This window comes from Mixophyes fleayi, chromosome 4 (assembly GCF_038048845.1).
Source record: "Mixophyes fleayi isolate aMixFle1 chromosome 4, aMixFle1.hap1, whole genome shotgun sequence".
Lineage (NCBI taxonomy): Eukaryota > Metazoa > Chordata > Amphibia > Anura > Limnodynastidae > Mixophyes > Mixophyes fleayi.
In genome coordinates, this window is record NC_134405.1 from 323,763,433 (window position 1) to 323,785,062 (window position 21,630).

Below are 21,630 nucleotides of genomic sequence, written 5' to 3' on the forward strand. Positions count from 1 at the left end.
GGGGGCCCTTACACCCCTGATCACAGGTATATCTAACAATGGGTGAGAAGACTCCTAAAATGATTTCATAAATTGCTGCTTTTGCGTGACATTAGCTGGATTTATTTCTGCCAAGCTACACCCCAACGGAGTGAATGGTATCTTGTTTGGACCAGTCCATACCATTGCCATGGGCAGCACGATGGCTCAGTGGTTAGCACTTCTGCTTTACAGCACTGGGGTCATGAGTTCAATTCCCGACCATGGCCTTATCTGTGAGGAGTTTGTATGTTCTCCCTGTGTTTGCGTGGGTTTCCTCCGGGTGCTCCGGTTTCCTCCCACACTCCAAAAACATACTGGTAGGTTAATTGGCTGCTAACAAATTGACCTTAGTCTGGCTGTCTGTGTGTGTGTGTGTGTATCTGTCTGTGTGTGTATGTTAGGGAATTTAGACTGTAAGCTCCTATGGGACAGCGCTGCGGAATTAGTGGCACTATATAAATAAATGATGATGATGATAATTGCCACACACTGCGGCATGATAGTCATATATTACAGCAATAAACAACAGGGTAGGAGATATAGGATTATAATTTTGAGGGTAACTGATAAGTATTTTCTTCTACAACAGAATAATCAATACATACCATAGAAATAGGATTTATATTATACTGCATGTGATCAATTAGTCTTTTTGGCATCTGAAGAGCAGACATACTTTTATATTTCTAAACACCTACACAGATTCCATCTCCTCTAACCACATTGCCTGTTAGCAGCGACTGGCTTGGTACAATTTATTGCACCTCCTGTAGGATATAACGTTTGACCTTGGACACTCTACCAACCTCCCACATATGTTGCCAGCACATATCAGGCTTTTTGGCTGTCATACAGCACATGCCGGAGCCCTAGGGGTCATTTCAAGCTGCAGTTGCGAAGGGGAATTCCAGTTGATGTTTCTATGTTCCTTCGGATGGGTGCTAAATAGCTTTCAGAAATGGCATTCGTTTTGTACAGTTTCTTTCTTATCCAAGCCACATGCATAACATTTATCTCTATGTTGACAAACTTGTAGGTTTGCCGGACATCCCTGGAATCAATGCGTCTAAATTAGGTCCTTGAGGTCAGACATTGATATTCCATAAATGGAAAATGTTTACTGAACATGCAGGAGACGGTGTAATAAATCTCTGAAAAGCCCACACTATTACTGTGTACAGATCATTAATTTTATCGCTAACTTTTATTTATAAATCGCTGACATACAACACTGTAAACTGCCATTAAATAAACTATTAACATACAATGACATCAAACAAAAGGTAAAGATGCCTCTGCCGAAATGGGCTTGCAATCTAAGAGGTTTGGGGGACACCTAATAAGGAGGCAGAATAACATTTGTAGCAGCTGGACGGGAAAGTGTGTGTCGTTAATTTTTCCATGTAAGTCTTTGAATAGAACCTGCTATCTCCCTGACAGGTCCTCTTTTGTTAACAACAGGCTGTTCAAAGCCTGAAGACAAAAAAAAAAGTTATCTCCCTCCCTCTGGTTCACCCAGGAGAGGAACAGGTACATAATGTCAGTATGATATAACGTTTCTTACTGGTATGTATCGCTAACGTGGAAGAGACGGGCGTTGATTAGGACATTGGTGGGGCTATTTAACTGGCTTGTGAGGTCTATTAGCATATTAAACAGCCTGATTAGCATGCTAACCGCCTGCACCATAGAATGTCTCTCAGGTGAAGGGAGGATTGAGTTTATTACACTCTATTTACAGAGGTGGCATGTCCTCATTAAGTATTGGAAAATAAAAGTAGTATAGTAATTTTAGATGGCCTAGAACTGCCTAAAATCCAAGCTGCCAAGTAAACATGAATGTACTTAGATTTGTGGTTTTACTAAGAGCCTTATAATACAAAACTAAGGTTAATACTCATAACAAAATAAATGATTGTAGTTTATTACTTTATATTGCCAAAGTCTTATTTAACCATAGAGTCTTGTGCTGTTATACAGGTCACAGAAATCTGATGCAACTTAATAATTTACAGTAGGAGGGGCATTATTCTTCAAAATACAAGTTTTCCTAGAGATTACTGAAGTGATGTCATCGGAACTCACAGATTATAATCAAGGGCATCAGAACCCATCATGCCCATACGCAGGCTCAGAACAGGCTCCCGGGTCAAAGTTCTGACCAGTGTACACCAACGGGAGGTCCGACCAGGACACTAAATGCCCTAAAACCTGTTCAGGATCCAACTGAACCACCTCGTGTTGGTTTCATCATCAGTGCAGAGGTGTCCTAATGCATAACCGGACAGACAAACAAACAGACCAATGCTTTTATATATAAGATAAGATATTAGATATTAGCAGTAACCTTGGATTTATGTGACCTATATAAGAACACTCGGCTTACAGCCATATAATTTTATATTGTCACGGAATTCCTTGTTGACTTCTCTAACATCCCTATCATTTACAGTAGAGAGTGCACTATATTTACCTTACCTTAGTGTAACTTAATAGACTAGGGTTCCAGAACATCATGCACTTTGCTTTTTGTACACTTTATATTATTAAATAAGCCTTATGGAACATCATTTGCAAATCTGTTTTTCACATTAATATTTGTGAAATATTATTATTATTATTAGTGGCATGGTGGCACAGTGGTTAGTATTGATACCTCACAGAACTGGGGCTATGGGCTCCTTTCCAACCAGTGAGTTGTGAATTTTGCATGTTTTCTCCTATTTTGGGTTCTTCTGGGTGAACTGGTTTCATACTTGTAGGTTAATGTTGGTATTTGTGTGGTAGAAAAAATTAGCCTGTAAGCTCCACTGAGACAGGGACTGATGTGAATAATTAAAATAAATATATATATCTGTAAAATACTCTCTGCCCCCACCACCTCCTTCCCCCTTTCCTCTCTCACAGTCCATCATTTTTCAACATACTGCAAAAAACAAAATCAACAACATTCAATAAAATATTTCCTCAAGCCACTCCACCCCGCCTGCTGGTACACTGCCCAAAACACCCTCAGTTTATTCTCTCCAATAGCCAAGGATGAAGTCACTCATCTCATCATCTCACCCCACAACCTACCTCTTGACCCTATTCTTTCCCAACTTCACCTCTCCTTCTGCCCCACTGTATGCACACCTCTAGTTCATTACTCCAGCCTGTCTCTCTCCACTTTTACTTTTCCATCCTCCCTTAAACAGAAGCTTTTCTCATTAATCCTAAAGCAACCATTTCACAACCCATCCTCTCTGTCCAATTTCTGCCCTTTTTCTCTCCTCCCATTTGCTTCCAAACTACTTGAGCAACTTACATAAGATTCCCTTTCTCACGTTCTCTCCTTGCAATCCACTCTCGACTCGAATGCAATCAGGCTTCCGTTCCCAACATTCCGCTGAAACTGCACTCGCAAAAGAGATCAATGATCTATTTACAGAAAATCTAAAGGTCACTTCTCCATATTCATCCTGCTGGACCTCTTTGCTGTTTTATACAATGTTGATCACCCCTTTTTCCTACACACACTTTACTTCATTGGCCTTCGTGACACAGTTCATTCCATGATTCACTTCCTACCTATCGAAACTTTAGTTCCTCTACCTTTGGCACATTCTCCCCTCCCACTATCTGTTGGGGTCCCACAAGACACAGTCCCCGGCCTTCTACTTTTCTCACTGTACACGTCTTCTCTTGGGAAACTATTTTGCTCATTTGGCTTCTAGTTCCACCTCTATGCTAACAATGCCCAAATTTACCTCTTCATTTGTGACCTCTCTTGCTCTGTATTAGCTTGTGTATCCAACTGTCTCTCTGCCCATTTCTCATGGATGTCCTAACGCTACCTGAAGCTCAACATGTCAAAAACAGAACTCATCATCTTCTCTTCTCCCAGAGTCACCACCTTCCCTCAAATCTTTCTCACCATCAGTAACACAACTATTTCTTCAGTCTCCCAAACCTGCTGCCTTGGTGTCACACTTGACTGTGGTGTCACATTCAGTCTCCAACTCTTGACATCACCTTCAAAATATTGTCAAAATGCACCCTTTTCTCAACCAAGACTTTACCAAAACAACTATCATCTTCCACTTTGACTACTAAATCCTCCTCCACTCTGGCATTCCCCTCAACCATCTATCCCAGCTTCAATCTATTTTACATGTTGCAGCTAAACTGATATTACTCTCTTGCCCCTCCATGTTTGCTGCACCTCTTTGCAAATCCCTACTCTGGCTCCTGGAGTCCTCCAGCATTCAGTTCTCTACCTACAAAGCTCTCAACAACACCACCCCTGCATACATCTCAAATCTCATATCAAAATGCTGTTCCTCTCGCCCTCTAAGATCTATTTCTAACCTGCACCTTGCTGATCTCTGGTAACCATCTCTCACTCCTGCCTACAAGACTTGTCCCATGCCGCTATCCACTGGAATTTGCTAGAATGCCTTACCCTACTATCACCTGTGCAACTCACACTGCACACCCTCACACCTTCCCTACTCCCACCTATACTACTCACACTAGTACACCCTAACATCTTCCCTACTCCCACCCATACTACTCACACTAGTACACCCTCACACCTTCCCTACTCCCACCCATTCTACTCACACTAGTACACCCTCACATCTTCCCTACTCCCATCTGTACTACTCACACTAGTACACCCTCACACCTTCCCTACTCCCACCTATACTACTCACACTAGTACACCCTCACATCTTCCCTACTCCCACCTATACTACTCACACTAGTACACCCTCACATCTTCCCTACTCCCACCTATACTACTCACACTAGTACACCCTCACATCTTCCCTACTCCCACCTATACTACTCACACTAGTACACCCTCACATCTTCCCTACTCCCACCCATACTACTCACACTAGTACACCCTCACACCTTCCCTACTCCCACCTATACTACTCACACTAGCACACCCTCACACCTTCCCTACTCCCACCTATACTACTCACACTAGTACACCCTCACACCTTCCCTACTCCCATCTGTACTACTCACACTAGTACACCCTCACACCTTCCCTACTCCCATCTGTACTACTCACACTAGTACACCCTCACACCTTCCCTACTCCCATCTGTACTACTCACACTAGTAGACCCTCACACCTTCCCTACTCCCACCCATACTTCTCACCTTAGTATCACCTCACACCTTCCCTCCTCCCATCTATACTACTCACACTAGTACACCCTCACACCTTCCCTACTCACACCTATACTACTCACACTAGTACACCCTCACAGCTATCCCAATCTCCACTCTGAACCACACCCACTCCTCTTGTTTCAGCTGTGCCCCCTTCCAAAGAGAAAGCTTTTTCAGGTGCTGGACTCTTCCTACTTTGTTTTCATGTCTGCCTCAATATTGTCTACCTTGTGTAACCCTTTTTTATGTATGTGCTCTTTTTTTTCAATTTTCGGCACTATATAAATTAAGTTTAAAAATAATAATAATGCTATCCTTACAGACTCGCTCTATCTTGATAAGCCTTAGATACCTTTAGATAGTAATGAACAAAGTGACTTATCACTCAGAAATACCAATAAATTTAGCTGCTTTAGATAAAAGATCCCACTAGCACCAAGTGAAGAAAATAATAGTTTATTATCAGTTCTCATCATACATCTTTTCATTTCATTGATCCAAGAACACCCTGAAATTTTTGTTACAATTTATTGATGGATATGAATTAATCTTTTCTTTGTTTTTGTTTTCTTGTTCGGATACCAAAAGTTTCTTTGATACATCATCTTAAGAACAAATGATATAAAATTACCCCTGAGGTTGTGGTTATTTTTCATTATACATTCGCAAACGGTTTCAAGAGCAGCTAACTGAAAACACGTCAATTAAGAGGGCGCACTTTCCGTGTCATCGGCATAACCTACAGCGACATGATATGAATTTTATTTAAAGATATACATTCCATTTGTTTCACAAGTTCAGCAGCTTCTTTTAAAAGATATAGACGTTTTTACGCTTAATCAATTTACAGAAAAATATGCCTTTGGGTGCAACGTGCAGCCTAGTTATTGTGTGAATTGATCATATATTTCAACAAGTATAGTAATGCTTAAATCATCTCAATATAAAAGCACAGCAACAGGATCTTCTGTAACGTGCAGTGTATAGGAAATTGTCTCACACAATGTAAAGAAGTTCGCTCATTAAAAAAAAAAATAAAAAAAAAAAAAAATGAGCTTGGCTAGTACTAATTAAAAAAAACAAAAAAACAAATAAATAAAAAACCTGTGGCTTACTTTTCTCCCTACTCCATGCACTGTACTCAGTTCTTTGGTAGCCACAAACATTATAGTAAGTGAGCAGCAGGAGATATATAGCACTCAGTTGTGCTTAAGCTTGTCTGTGCCGAGTTTGGCACCAGACGATTCTTTAAATATTACAAAGCCTGCTTAAGATGGTTTGGAGACGTTTACGAGAAAATTTAGGGATTTTTTTTCCTCTCTATCCCACTCCATCATTCCATATGTCCTTCCATCTCCAATTTCAACATCGTATGCTTTAATCGTACATGTATTTTTTGTTGTTGTTGCGTGTCTACTAGGCTCGAGAGGGATCACACGTCCGTGTGGTGTGAGCTGAAGGATGTAAAACTGCCACGTTGACTGCGGTTGAACTGGCAGAAGCTGGCTGCCCGGCTCCTCCGTCCCTTGTTTTCTGTCTTACCTCGCTGTTTGTCATGCATGATAAAGTTCTCTATGAGTTGGAGTTTTTTGTGCTCTTCTTTTAAGAAGACGTTGACGATCATGCTCTTTTCCTTTTTGATCTGTTCGCTTATGTCCTTGGGAATGTCGGGAATTAACCAGTCCACCACTGCGCTCAAGAACATGACCAGATTCTAAAAGAGAAGCATAAAACGTATGTTTAGTAAGTAGGCAGTGTGGCTGGTATTTTTCCATCACTATTCAAGCATGCAGTGATTACTCCCATTTTTAAAAAAATCTGAATTCTGACCCTAACTCTCTCGTAAATTACCGCCCCATCTCCCAACTCCCATGCCCCTCCAAGCTTCTCGAGAGAATTGCCTACACTCGCCTCACACACTTTCTTACAGCAAACAACCTATTGGATCCTCTTCAGTCAGGCTTTCGCTCTCAACACTCCACAGACACTGCGCTGACCAAGGTTGTCAATGATTTGATCATAGCAAAAAATAATAACCAATACTCTCTTCTAATTCTCCTGGATCTCTCTGCTGCATTTGACACTGTTGACCACTCTCTCCTCATACAAACGCTACAATCTCTAGGTCTTGAAGGCACTGTCCTATCCTGGTTCTCATCCTACCTATCTAATCGCTCTTTCAGTGTTAATTTCTCTGGATCCACCTCTGCTCCGCTTCCTTTATCAGTTGGAGTACCACAAGGCTCAGTCCTAGGTCCTCTGCTATTCTCTATCTACACCACTTCTCTTGGAAAACTAATAAGCTCCTTTGGATTTCAGTATCATCTCTATGCGGATGATACACAAATTTATCTATCCTCTCCTGATCTTTCACCATCTGTGTTGTCTCGCGTTACTGACTGTCTTTCTGCCATTTCATCTTGGATGTCTTCTCGCCAACTCAAACTCAATCTTTCAAAAACTGAATTAATAATATTCCCACCCAAAAACAACAGATGCTTCCTGCCTGACATTTCTATTTCTGTTGATAACATGACCATAAATCCCACCCCGCAAGCTCGTTGCCTAGGTGTAATCCTTGATTCACAACTGTCGTTTATTCCCCACATCAACTCTATATCTAAATCATGTTACATACACCTAAAGAACATTTCCAGAATACGCACATATCTGACACAAGACACCGCAAAAACATTAATTCATGCACTCATCATCTCCGCATCGACTATTGCAATTCCCTCCTTACTGGTCTTCCCAAAGTCAGACTTGAACCTCTACAATCTATTTTGCACGCAGCGGCTAGACTGATTTTCCTTACAAACCGTTATTCCTCTGCTGAGCCACTCTGTCAGTCTCTACATTGGCTGCCTGTATATCAACGAATCCAATATAAAATTCTTCTGCTAACATACAAGGCCATCAACAAAATTGCACCAACATACATTTCCTCACTTGTCTCGAAAATATCTCCCTACTCGACACCTCCGTTCTGCACAAGATCTATGTCTCTCCTCCACTCTCATCACATCCTCCCATTCTCGGTTACAGGATTTTTTCCGGGCTGCATACACTTTGTGGAATTGCCTCCCACGCATAATAAGACTCTCCTCTAGTCTTCAAACCTTCAAGCGTTCACTGAAAACCCACCTCTTCAGACAAGGTTATGATATTCCTCAACCACAATCTTAATTTCCCTAGATTACCCTATTACCATCCTCTACACAGCTAACGCAAGAAAACAACCCTCTGACTAACATTGCAACACACACAGCCCACTCAATACTTTTACCTTTGCGTTCTAGCTGGTCCATTGTGCAATATGATCTAGCACATGCCCTTGTGTTTCTAACTCCCATTGTCCTATAGATTGTAAGCTTGCGAGCAGGGTTCTCTTACCTCTGTCTGTATGTATTACCCAGTATTGTCTTATCAATGTTTGTTCCCAATTGCAAAGCGCTACGGAATTTGCTGGCGCTATATAAATGAATGTTGATTATGATGATGATGATGATTATTAAAATTATATAACAGTATTTACTTCTACAATATGTCTTCTTATTGCTTTTAAATATATTTTTCACTCCATTACTTTACCATTGTTTAGTATTCATAGTATGAACCAGACATTATCTTCTTAGTGACCTTTGAAGGGCGTATTTGATTAGTTATGTTTTTAGCTCTTGGGATCTTTGTGATTTCAGTGAGAGGTTTTGTCTAAAAACAGCCTTAAGTCTACGCTTTGAACTTAAAGCTGGTTCAAAATTGGTGATTGCAGGTAATTATATGCAAATGACCAGTTGTAGTCAAAAACAGATGTCTGTGATCAAGTTATCAGACAAAATGAAACTTTTGTTTAAATATGGTATTACATTTATATTAAAGGAAAGATACTTGTCCAACTTCCAAGTGTGGTGTTTTTACAATTCAGGGAGGGGGTAGTATGATATTACACTTTTCAAGGGCATGACATTTAGCCTTAAAGTCTCAAAGAACATAATTTTAATGTGGCAATGGTGCTCTACTGTGATGTCAGAGAGCTGTCATGGTGTAATCAAAGAGCCCTTACTGCAAGATAATCTATAGGATTCATGTACTCTCGCTCCCTCCTCCCCCCTGGGGGTCTCCCTGTCTTCCGCGCCCTCCTTCTTGGGCCCCGTCGTTTGCGGATCCTCCCTCCCCCTTCCCTGCCCTCTCTAGCTGTGCATTGAGCTTACTGAGTTGCTGTGTTTACTGTACTGTGCTGTCTCCCATTGTATTGTAATTTTGTTTGTTTCTGTACGGCGCTGAGGATGCCTTGTGGCGCCTTATAAATAAATATTAATAATAATAATAATAATGTACAAATATCGGGCCTGATTCATTAAGGATCTTAACTTAAGAAACTTCTTATTTAAGTCTCCTGGACAAAACCATGTTACAATGCAAGGGGTGCAAATTAGTATTTTGTTTTGCACATAAGTTAAATACTGACTGTTTTTTATGTGCAAAACAGAATACTAATTTGCATCCCTTGCATTGTAACATGGTTTTGTCCAGGAGACTTAAATAAGAAGTTTCTTAAGTTAAGATCCTTAATGAATCAGGCCCATCTTTACTAACTCAGTTGTAATTTAGGAGTACCAACAAACCTAATTAAAGAAATAGGACATTATTGGCCAGAGATCCAAATCAAGTTGACCACACCCTCATCCATCCCCTAGCCCGCTCCTTTCCTTAGGCCACACCTCTTTTGCTCAGAGTAAAAATACTGATTGCCCCATGAACGAATGAAGTGGGGGGATTGTGAAGGAATAAATCAAAATATTAGTTTACCATAACCAACGCCAACAACAGATATTATTCATACTATATATACTGTATTGTCTGCACTATGCATTTTTACAATTAGTTTTTCTACGCCTCCGGCATCAAACCTAGAATGAAGGTTTATTTTTTGTGGCAGACATACAAAGAACCTATAACTTATACACAGAATGTGAATAGATTTCATAAGACAGAGCTATTTGATTCATAAAATTTGACTGCACATCAGTGCCAGAAGCTAATTGTCAAGCATTCTAGAAATCGGTGCGGTTTCTGACTTGTTTTGTGGATCCGGTGTCCTCTACTCAAAATTTCAGCTAATAAAACATTTAATTTGAATGGACTAGTGAGCAAATATGTGAATGGAATCATAAATCTCCAGACACTTGCAAATGGTGGATTTGTAAAAAAATCGGTAGCTTGCAGTAATATGCAATAATTCAGTCAATATAGAACATAAAAACATTTGACCTCACAAGTTCATCGATAACTTGCTTTGTGCCGGCAATGAAAGTTGCAGTATCGAAGGTGATATCGCCAATTGGCTTGATATCATCATGTGTGGCACCAAATTACTGCGATGACAATTATTCAATTTGAATTAATAGAATGATTATTGGGTATGTTGGAAAATGCAGTCAGAAGATGACATCTTTCAACCGGACTAGCAGGGCCAAGGTGATCATGAGGTTGCGTTGACCGAACTCCCAACAGCTGGATCTTGTTTGATTGGGTCACCTACATGTGGGTGATGGGGCAGGACTAGTGTTGATAGAGCTAGTTTGAAAAGAATTTGAACCCTCCTCAAACAGTGGTATTCAAGTTCTAATTTCTAGGTGATCCACAAAATGGTCTGCAAAAGGTTTGGAATTAGGCAAGACATTGGAAGAGACGGAAAGAGGTGAGCTCAATGTTCTTATGTCCTATTTTCCATTCCTCTGTAGCCACTGGTTTAGATAGACAGCTTATGCAGATCTCAAATCCTGTATATTGAGGGATAACGATGACATCATCTCACTTGCGTTACCGTGATGATGTAATCACATGCCAACAAACAAGATGATGTTGTCATGTTCCGTAAGATATAAAATGCTGACGTGTCTTACCTTAAAGAAGGAGCTGCATACATGCTCAAAAGCTCAAGTTATAGAGAAGGAACAGGGAGGCATGAAGAGAGAGGCACAGGCTCAGGTTGGTAAATGGTTGTTTTGGGATTGCATAGGTGGATAAAGGGTAGTTATAGAGAGGCACATTCAGATGCATGGTGGTGATGGAGAGGGGCACAAGTTGGCACATGAAAGGGGGGGCTAGGCTTGTACATTCAAGCAATAGAAGGGGCATCAGCTATTATATAGTGGTGAAGAATGGGCACAAGCTGCTACACACAGGTGATGGGGTACAGACTGGTACAATGTGGTAGAAAGTGGGTATGGACTGGTACAATGTAGTGGGAACAAGCTCATATGGTACGATGTGGTGATGGCACGATTGGTATCTTTTTGTGATGAATGGCACAACAGTTTGGCTTGTACAGTGTGGTGATGAAAGGCACAATCTGCTACAATGTGGTAATGAGGGCATAAACTTGTAAAGTGTGGGGATGGGGGACAGACGCTGGTATAATATGATGAGGGACATAACTGTGATAGAGGGCACAGCCTTGTATTTTTTAATGGAACATACACACAACATTTTTTTTTATATTTTAATGGACACAGGTTGGTGTAACACGGATAGACACAAGATGGCATAATGTGTTGTTGTGCAATTACTGGTTTAATATGGTCACTGGCACAAGCTGGTATAATGTTATGGGCACAGGTAGGTATTGTATTGAGCATAGACTGGCAAAATGTGATGGGCACAGGCAGGAATATTGTGGGGGCAGACATATAGCAACGGAGTGGGTAGACATGGAGTATTGGGAGAGAGATTAGGGAAGAGGGCAGGGAGTTGAGGAGATATGGTGGAGACAAAGGAGAACAAATGATATAAGGGGAGGTGAACAGAGAAAGCATGATGGGGACGTAAAGGGCACACATGATGGAAGGGGGCAGAAGAAATAAGGGGGGTCGGGGGCTGAGAGGAAGCTACATACAGTAGTGGCATAACACTTCCCAGGAGATATGGGGAGACAACAGACCCCCACAATGGAAGAGGGAGCAGTGTCCTGATCATACTGGGAAAGAAAGGTGTCATGGGAGTAAGAACTGGAGAATGGGTAGCTGGTATTTGTGTGTATCTTTGTGTGAGTTATTTATGTCTTGGTAGTTATTACTAGGGATGAGAGGTTTTGATGATTGACCAAAATGTGGAGTCTGGTGTAAAGGATGGCACTTAATCCTACTAAAAGTATAATCTTTTGAGATTAAATACTGAGTTTACAATCTTAAACTGGGTACACACTTTTCCACCAACTTTTTATGCCGATCAATTTTACATGCGATCGATGGTCCGATTGCTCGGTCCATGGACTGCATACACACTAGCCTTGTTTTAGAAGATAAAGGGAAGAGCGGACGTCCCTTTAGCGACTTTTTACAGCCATGTTGTTGTGAGCAATGATTGCAATTTCGTACACATCGGTCAGAAGTTTATACACACTACACAACGGAAACGAGATTGGAACGAAAATATTTAACGGTACGACCAACTAAATGAGGCGACAATCGTCCATTTGGGCAGACTTTCGACCATTGTGTCACTACACACACTGACCCGACTTTTGAACGAGCGGTCGTATGTCGGCTGATTGAGCCGATTATTGGACGAAAACTGTGTAGTGTATACCCAGCTTTACTGCAAATAAATTCAAGGCCAATGAAACGAGCAAATTAGAATTTTGAATTATTCAAACATCTCTACCCAGTGATCCAAAGAGACCATGCAGCACTTTAGATACATTTTATTTACTCTACTTGCATGTTGCATACAGTCCTCATAACAGATCTGGTGAACATGTGAAATCTGATTGCAATTCAGTGGTTATTATGCAATCCACAGCAACAGCAAACGCTGAAGAGATAAATTGAGTAACCATGCCTGGCCTGAAATAACACAGGAGCAGCGGATGTTATCTGGCTTGGAGGTAATGGTTGTAGATCCATCCGGAGGCCCCTGCGGTGTGTTAAGATGATACACCCCCCCCCCCCCCACACACACACACAAGCACACACATGGATTTAGCTTAGTAATCGTGAGTTTCTCTTATCCCCAGCACTGTTTCTATTTTTGGTAGAACTAGCTGATGTTCCCAGTGACTGTGGTGTCCCAACAGCAACACAGACACTGAAATATCCTGGGTTTGGTTCATCAAGGGACATATCTGCCGATTGGGTGCGTTTAATCCGGAAATTTTATCTGTGCATGCCCAGAACTGGACTATACGCAACTAAACGCAGCAGCGTTCAATTCATCTTCGGACGCAAAGGACACTTACTACAGTCTACAATTTCAGGGAGAGAGCAGGGTCGGGAATACATGTTCAACAGTAGTCAATGTACAGTAAAGCCGTGCCAAACTGGAGCTCACGCAGCCATGTCAGATTCAAGCTTTGGACATCTCAAAGTTACTTGCTTTCTGCCGTATCTCTTGCTCCAGCTACAGGTCTAAGTCCTTGTTACTAGTGGCAACAGTCTCGTATGTATGCTATAACATGTGTTTGCAATCAGAAACAACTGTAAAAATGTATTTTACGTTCAGTAGACATTAAGAGGGGAATTCAATTGATTGCAAGTTTTTTTTTAACACTGCGTTAATTCATTTTAATGCGTTTTTTTTTATCATTTTCGAGTGGGTTAACTTTACCCGCGATTCAATTCCCTTTTTAACGCAGCGTTTTTTTTCCCCTCAAACAGTCCTCTCGCGCTCCAGTAGAAGGTCTATTGAAAGTATAGGGTGTGCTAGAGGCAGCCGCGTTAAAAGCTATTCAATTTTTTTTTACGCGGTGCGTTAAATAGACCAATGTGCTGGTTTATCTCGCACCTCTTTGGGGTGTGCTAAAAATAAAAAACCTAAGAAAACAATTTGAAATCATGTAATAATGAAAAAAAAAAGATAAACTATGTTTATTAGTAATGCATAACATGAGAAAGTTGATTTTATTTTAAAAAAAAGAATGAAAAAACCCCCCATAAAAATAAAAAAAAACAAAAATCACATATTAATTATATTTTTGCATGTTTTTTTGTAACAATATGTATGTACTAATGTGTTTTGACATGGTATAGATGATTCTATAGTAATAATAGTAAAATAAAAAAAAAAAGGTAAAAGAAAGTAATGTATAGATATTATATAAAAAAGAAAGGTTGTGTAAACAATCTAATGTATGCAAATGTATGCCAAACGTTTTTTTTTATACATAACCGCGTTAAACCATCCCCTTCACTCCCCTAAAAATTTGCACGCACCAATGATTAACGCGTGTGGGCAGCATTACCTGTTTTTCAATTGAATTGCACGAGTTTTAACGTGCATTAACTAAAAACGGTCGCTCTGGCAGGTACATTGAATTCCGCCCTAAGAACATCCTAATAAATATATTTCCTGGGAAAAATATAGAAAATTAAAACATTTTTTTTTTTTTGTTAACTGTTTTATCACTAATGTCTATATCATTAACAGGAGACATTGATTGATTTTTTTCTTCTCTGTGTTCTTATGAAAATTTATATTCCATATAGGTACTAGATAATATCCTGCCTGTCTGGTCCAATACAGCTGAGTAGACCTACATATTCAGTGCACGTATTTTCAGATACTACCCAAATTCTGTGCGCTTTAGAACAAACGCAGGTTGCACTCAGTGTTTGTGTCTTCATGACTCAGGCCCCCTGTTGGAACTGTCACACTCATTGTATTCTAATTTCAGCCTGTCATATTTATCTATGGTACAACATTTCTACAGCTAAACAGCCCTTCTTTCCCTGAAATCGTAGACTCTATTAAGTGTCCTTTGCGGAAGATGAATTGAACGCGGCTTCAGCGTATGAGTCGGTTATGGGCATGCGCAGAGTGATTTTGCGGATTGTGAGCACAATTTTAGATATTTAGCAAAAAAGTACAAGAATTGGGTGTATATGAAGAAAGCCAACTGAAATCTGGCATAGAAGGTAATCAGTGTAATAGATCATTTGTTTTCTATGGTTAAGTTTTTGAATACACAAATTTATTTATTTTATTTTTATTTTTAATTTTCACACTTACCTGGAAAAGAATAACGAAAGTCAACCGCACCGCCAGGACTGTCCAGTACTGTTTGGAAAAGTCATATTGATTCGGGGACCAGGGAGGTTCACGGTAATCTTTATATCTATGGAGAAAGAAGAACGAAGTGAACATTTAGACCTTTAGATGATTGCTGCTGTATACTCACTCACATTGTGTGAGTGTGAGTACGGAGTGCGTGACTGGGCCTAGTGCGCTGCGTGTGTCATGTGACTAGCGCCGTGACGTGCATTTGTCTCAAATAAATGGCACCTATCTGTAAATGATTTACAACAAATTCTTTTTCTTAGGTTGCCAAAGAGCACAGGCAACTTCATAGCATTATTTACTATAAAGCTGGTGACCGAATCGCCCCCCTCATCATCCTGATGCCCCTATCCCAATTTACAGGTGCTACGCTTTCTCAGTGAGCCGATCAAACAAAGCGTATGCCCAACAATCTCATGGTGTTATATATCAAGGCAGAAATATTTATCCCTTTGCTGGGGGTAAAGGTTCTGCAGCCCCCGCTAACTCAGGAACACCCCTATAAATGCCCAATGTCCTCCTCTTGAGTCTCATTTGAATATCTTCCGCAGCAGCCTGATTTCTGTATGTGGGCACAATAGGAAGCACGTGAGTGTACCCAGTTTTTATTCAGCAAGCAATGCCCTGACCCTTCTAGCTGCACCCTATTCCCCCGACCATAAAATGCAAACTGGTGCACTCCCTAACGTCTTGACGGGCTAATCCACCCATTTCCCATAACAACAGGTGCGGTCACACACCAATGGGGGCACAGGGTCACAAAACGGCATTTGTGCTGGGAGACACATTTCTGCAGTAAGTAAGTAATCCCTCACTGCATTAAAATTCTGCTGGCATTGTGGGCTGGAGAACAATGCAAGTGAGATTCTGGTCAGGGCCGCCTGGGAGCTGTATTACAAACGGTCATTTTTCTACAACATTCTCTAAAAAGAAAGCAAACGTCTGATTGGTTACAACATTTTATACTGGACCTGTGCAACAGAAATACCTCTCTCTATTTTACACACACTATTATCATGTCCTTATTTTCTACTTTTCCATCCTTCATGCTTTGTGTCCTTATCATTTTAACCCTTACACCACTCTTACAATTTCTTTTCTCAATCAATAAAAATGACCCCTTGTCTTCTTTATGGTGTGGGCAGCACGGTGGCTTAGTGGTTAGCACTTCTGCCTCACAGCACTGGGGCTATGAGTTTGATTCCCAATCATGTCCTTATCTGTGAGGAGTTTGTATGTTCTCCCCATGTTTGCGTGGGTTTCCTACGGGTGCTCCGGTTTCTTCCCACACTCCAAAAACATACTGGTAGGTTAATTGGCTGCTAGCAAATTGACACTAGTGTGTGTGTCTGTGTGTATGTGTGTTAGGGAATTTAGACTGTAAGCCCCAATGGGGCAGGGGCTGATGTGAGTGAGTTCACTGTACAGCGCTGCGGAATTAGTGGCACTATATAAATAAATTGTGATGATGCTACGGGCAAGAATTTCCAAATTATAAAAATACAATGGGAACTGTTATCGAAGCAAAAATAATATTTTGGTTGGCAGTGGTACCATACCACCCTTACATTTGTGATCACACCCCATCTTTGGGTTATACATAGTTATGGCATATCTAAATGTAACCCAAGTGTAGACTACAAACTACATTGTATAATAAACAGTTGAATGGACAGCTCTCCACCTGGTGGTTATACATGGTACTGCAGTAGCAGTTCTTGTAATCCCCCCTAAACACAGCAGTGGGGACAGTAAAAAATGTATAGCAATCTAATTATACTGATTTAGGGGCTTTAGGAGACTAATAGAAAGTTGAAAATGATTATAAAGACAAGTGAACATAACGGCGTTCTCAGCTACCTCTGTATGTGGACCCTGTATTGCGTATTAGCCATAATTGTTTATAGGTTTAAGTATGTATCACGTAACCAAAAACTTTTATGTGCGCCACTCCCTGCCCTACAGTGGTTTATAACATCTTACGCAATGCGAACATAGGGGGAAAAAAAAGACATTTCTGAGAAACCAAGTAAAAAAATGATGTCAACTGAATTATATACAAAATACAAAAAAAAAAAAGCTAGCTTTAAATGAAACTTGATTTTGGTTTGAAGTCTAAAAACAGGCAGGACAGTTCTTGTCTAAACTAGATGTCATTCATTCCAAGTACGATTGTGCACCAGGTAAATGTAATTATCCATCTCACTAAACTTGACAGCTGCTAATAAACCTTTAAACATATTTCAGACAGTTGTGTTCGAGCAGTCAAGTAACGTCTAGAGCAGCCTTCGCTGGCTTGGAGATTACTTTTTTATGTAACCCACATTCTGAAAGTGAACTTAACAAACGCGTTGAACAAACGATTTGGTGTTTTGCTTTTTTTTTTTTTATATATATTTCATTTAAAGGTTGCCAAAATAGTTTGTGTCAAATAAATCAAAGAAGAGATTAACATCACAGACAGACACCGTGAACTGAATGCCAAACAAGGAGATGAAATATATATATATAAACAGCAAGATAGAAATGAAAGAGTGCAGGAGGATGATTCTTCAAGGATAAATTCACTTTTTAAAAAGGAATTTCCCACCCCAGCTTAATAGTGACCTCAATGCAACTGTCAGGTCCATCCAAGCACCCTAGCTATGTAATAACAAGAAAGTCCAAACAACAATAATGTAATAATGTTGGATCAATAATGTAATGATGTTGGGGAAATGAAGTAGACGGTGGCCGGGACGGGAGGATGGATGAGGGGGATACATTTTAAAAAACCCTTTTACTAGGATGAAATACATGGATATATATACATACATATATATATATATATATATATATATCTATATCTATATCTATATATATATAAAATGCTAGCTACCTAAATACATCCTGCCGGGATCTACCGAATGCTGTGGGGTACATTTCTATTGTGAACCATCTAAGGAATTAAAGGATTTTAATTGCATAGTGACGATTGCTAGACAATTATAGCTAGAGGCAAAATTCAAGATGAGGGTAAGTGTGAGAAAAGAACGGTATGAAATAAAAAAATACACAGAAAGAAAGGAAATGTTACTAAAGGGTTACTGATCCCTCCTTTTCAAATAAGTAAAAAAAAAAAAAGCAAAAAGCACCACCATATCCCAATTTTTTAGACTTATTCATCTTGTAGGCTTATTCTGGTGGGGTGTTTAAGAGCAACAGCTGCTAAACTGTGCCTTTATTGTGACCTGACTTACCATAGTTTGCAAGGTTGTGTCTACGTTTTCATACCAAATGGTTAAACTCGGACTTATTGCCTATAGTGGACCTCATTTCCAATGCAAATTCAATGCATAACTCAAAACACCTTGATTTTGGCTGGATGTTCTGCCCTGCGTGCTCTGATTAGCATGTCAGCCCCTCGGTCTGGGGAGATTACTCTGTACACCTAAGTGTAAACAGAGGTTGACAAATCTAAATAGATTCATTGTGTAAAAGTGGTAATTTTCATGTCAAAGTCCAAACTCCGACTACAATAGAAAAGCGCCTTCAGTCTATTTTCTCTCCTAAAAAACTGCTCATTTTAGCATGAGAGTGAGGGGCCAATAGCATTGTGTATATTACATGTGGCACATTTGTGTGTTTGCAGCTTTATTGTACATTGGACCAGGTCTGGAAAGCACACAATATGTCGAATTATAAGTATAGGACAATACTTGGGGGTATATTTACTAAACTGCGGGTTTGAAATAGTGGAGATGTTGCCTATAGCAACCAATCAGATTCTAGCTGTCATTTTGAAGAGTGCACTAAATAAATGACAGCTAGAATCTGATTGGTTGCTATAGGCAACATTTCCAAACCCGCAGTTTAGTAAATCTAGCCCTTGATGTCTGCCAGCTTAGAGCTGGTGCAAAATCAAGTCCATTTGTGGACTGGAAAGGGGCAAGCACACGTACACACAGCAATGTACGCCCCTTAAAATGCACTCACTCCATCCCTTTATCTAATTCAAATAATCTCACCCTGCAAATTAAAATCTCTTATCTGTTCCGCAAAACTAGGCAGATTGGTGCACCTACTTGCTACTCTGCCAGGAAAGTCCTTTCTTTGTCCAATTCCCCCAATTGGTTGATGCCAATGTCTACTCCTTTGCAAACGACCCCAACTTGTAAGGCAAAGACATGCATTTTGGCAAAAATGCTGTGCCACTTAAGTGAATTTTGGTTTCTTGGTCAATTTAGCAGATTGTAAAAGCCTTCTGTAGCTAACATTTGACAGAATAACTGATCTTCCTTGGCAACACCTTTCACTATTAAAAGCAAACTGCAAACTGTGCTAGCTGCTTACATAATATCAGGTGCTGCTAAGGAAAGCTAAAATTAACTGTCAAATAGCAGCAAAAGTGTGTTTCACAGTTCTTAACAGGTGATTTCAGGCAGAAGTCTTATGTCAAGTGTCAGAAGCTATTATAGTTGTTCTACCTGGCATAATGATTTTAATTAGCCAAATTATTTTTGACTAGAGTTACCCTTTAATGGACAATAGATGCTACTTATAAATTGGGGTTATGATGCCTGTATAGAATCACAAGGCCGGTCTGACTTTCAAGGACATCCATTCAAAGTCCAGAGAAAATTACTGTTACCAAGATTTTATTTGGGATTTACTTCAAAATGAAATGTGTTGAACATCGAGAAGTGACTCTGAGCCATAGTTTTTCGACAGATGGTTTTAATAGTGTGTCTTGTGTGCCGTATCCTGGAGGGATTGAGTCAGATGCATTATTGTACTGCTACTTTAATTAAAGTAGGTGTAGGAGACTGGTCACGTGTTTTGTAGAAACAGGCGGTGCCCCATGGAACAATTTAGACTTGAAGTTAATTATGGAAGCATATGCATGTTCCATCAATTCAAATGTAATTAAAATGATAGTCTTGTCAGCCACACACTGTACGATCTGGAGTTACTTGAAATCCTATAAAAGGGGTTTAGAAAACAAATGTTTGGGTTTTCTCTTCCTTTTATTGTAGTGAAAAGTTAAAGAAAAGTAGCTGCCCCTGTAAATGAGTCATAGAGTTTACTGCTCGCTTTAGCAAACAAGTTGAACGAGTGAAATCATTTTTTAATTATTTATTTTACCCAATTGTATTTCAGTTGAGCACAGATTGATCAAGCACTGTAAACATTCTAATCGACTACAGGTTTATCTAGGGTTATGCGCATTCTAATGCTCTCATTGGCTACAGCTTGATTTAAGGCACTGCGCATTCTAATGCTCTCATTGGCAACAAGTATATCTAGTGATGTGCACATTCTAATGCTCTCATTGGCAACAGGTAGATCTAGTGATGTGCACATTCTAATGCTCTCATTGGCAACATGTATATCTAGTGATGTGCACATTCTAATGCTCTTATCGGCTACAGGTTGATCTAGGGATGTGCAAATTCTAATGCTCTTATTGGCTACAGGTTGATCTAAGACTGGACTTTGTAATGTTCTAATTGACTACAGGTTTATCTAGGATTATGCGCATTCTAATGCTCTCATTGGCTACAGCTTGATTTAAGGCACTGCACATTCTAATGCTCTCATTGGCAACAGGTTGATCTAGTGATGTCCACATTCTAATGCTCTTATTGGCTACGGGTTGATCTAGGGATGTGCACATTCTAATGCTCTTATCGGCTACAGGTTGATCTAGGGATGTGCACATTCTAATGCTCTTATTGGCTACAGGTTGATCTAGAGATGTGCACATTCTAATGCTCTTATTGGCTACATGTTGATCTAGAGATGTGCACATTCTAATGCTCTTATTGGCTACAGGTTGATCTAAGACTGTGAACTTTCTAATGCTCTAATTGGCTACAGGTCAATCGAGGGCTAAGCACACTCTAATGCTGCAATTGGCTGCAGATGGTTTCTATCCTACCTACTTCAAAATCACTTACACAGGGTTGTCTCTAACAAAAACAGTTAAACACAGCTGCCTAGTCTTCTGGATTGTTTGTGAGACTCCCAAATTATAGGGAGACTTCCCAGACTGCAGAAACAACAGAAAAGTCTCCAGGAGAGATCATTCCTGCCTCAAGGTGTGCCGGAACATGATGCAAATTGCACCCTCTTGCCCCTGCCTCTCAGTGATTACTTATATGAGTGGGGCTTGACTACAATATTTCCCCACCAAATTGATTATGCAGATCTCATAATCCAGCCCGTGCACCTCCTCTTTTCCTTCCTCGTCTCATTATCTCCCAGAAGCAAGGAAGGATAAGTAGGCAAGTATGGTGAAATGGACCTAAAATGTCAACTTTACATTTGATGAGATAGTCGACCTTTGCATATAAACCTTATAACTCATTACCAGTTGCGGAACTACCCAGAGGTCCTGGC

General features: G+C 40.1%; 1 protein-coding gene across 1 annotated transcript in view; it reads right to left on the bottom strand.

Annotated features, from left to right (window-relative positions):
* Positions 1 to 5,630: 5,630 nt before the first annotated feature.
* ANO2 (anoctamin 2) overlaps positions 5,631 to 21,630 on the bottom strand; it is a 202,078-nt gene continuing 186,078 nt past the window's right edge. Inside the window, exons 24-25 of the mRNA XM_075210223.1 lie at positions 15,202 to 15,307; positions 5,631 to 6,904 (exon numbers count right to left, since the gene is read on the bottom strand). Of these exons, the coding sequence (XP_075066324.1) occupies positions 6,623 to 6,904; positions 15,202 to 15,307 (388 nt within the window). The 3' untranslated portion in view covers positions 5,631 to 6,622. The remainder of the gene's footprint in view (positions 6,905 to 15,201; positions 15,308 to 21,630) is intronic.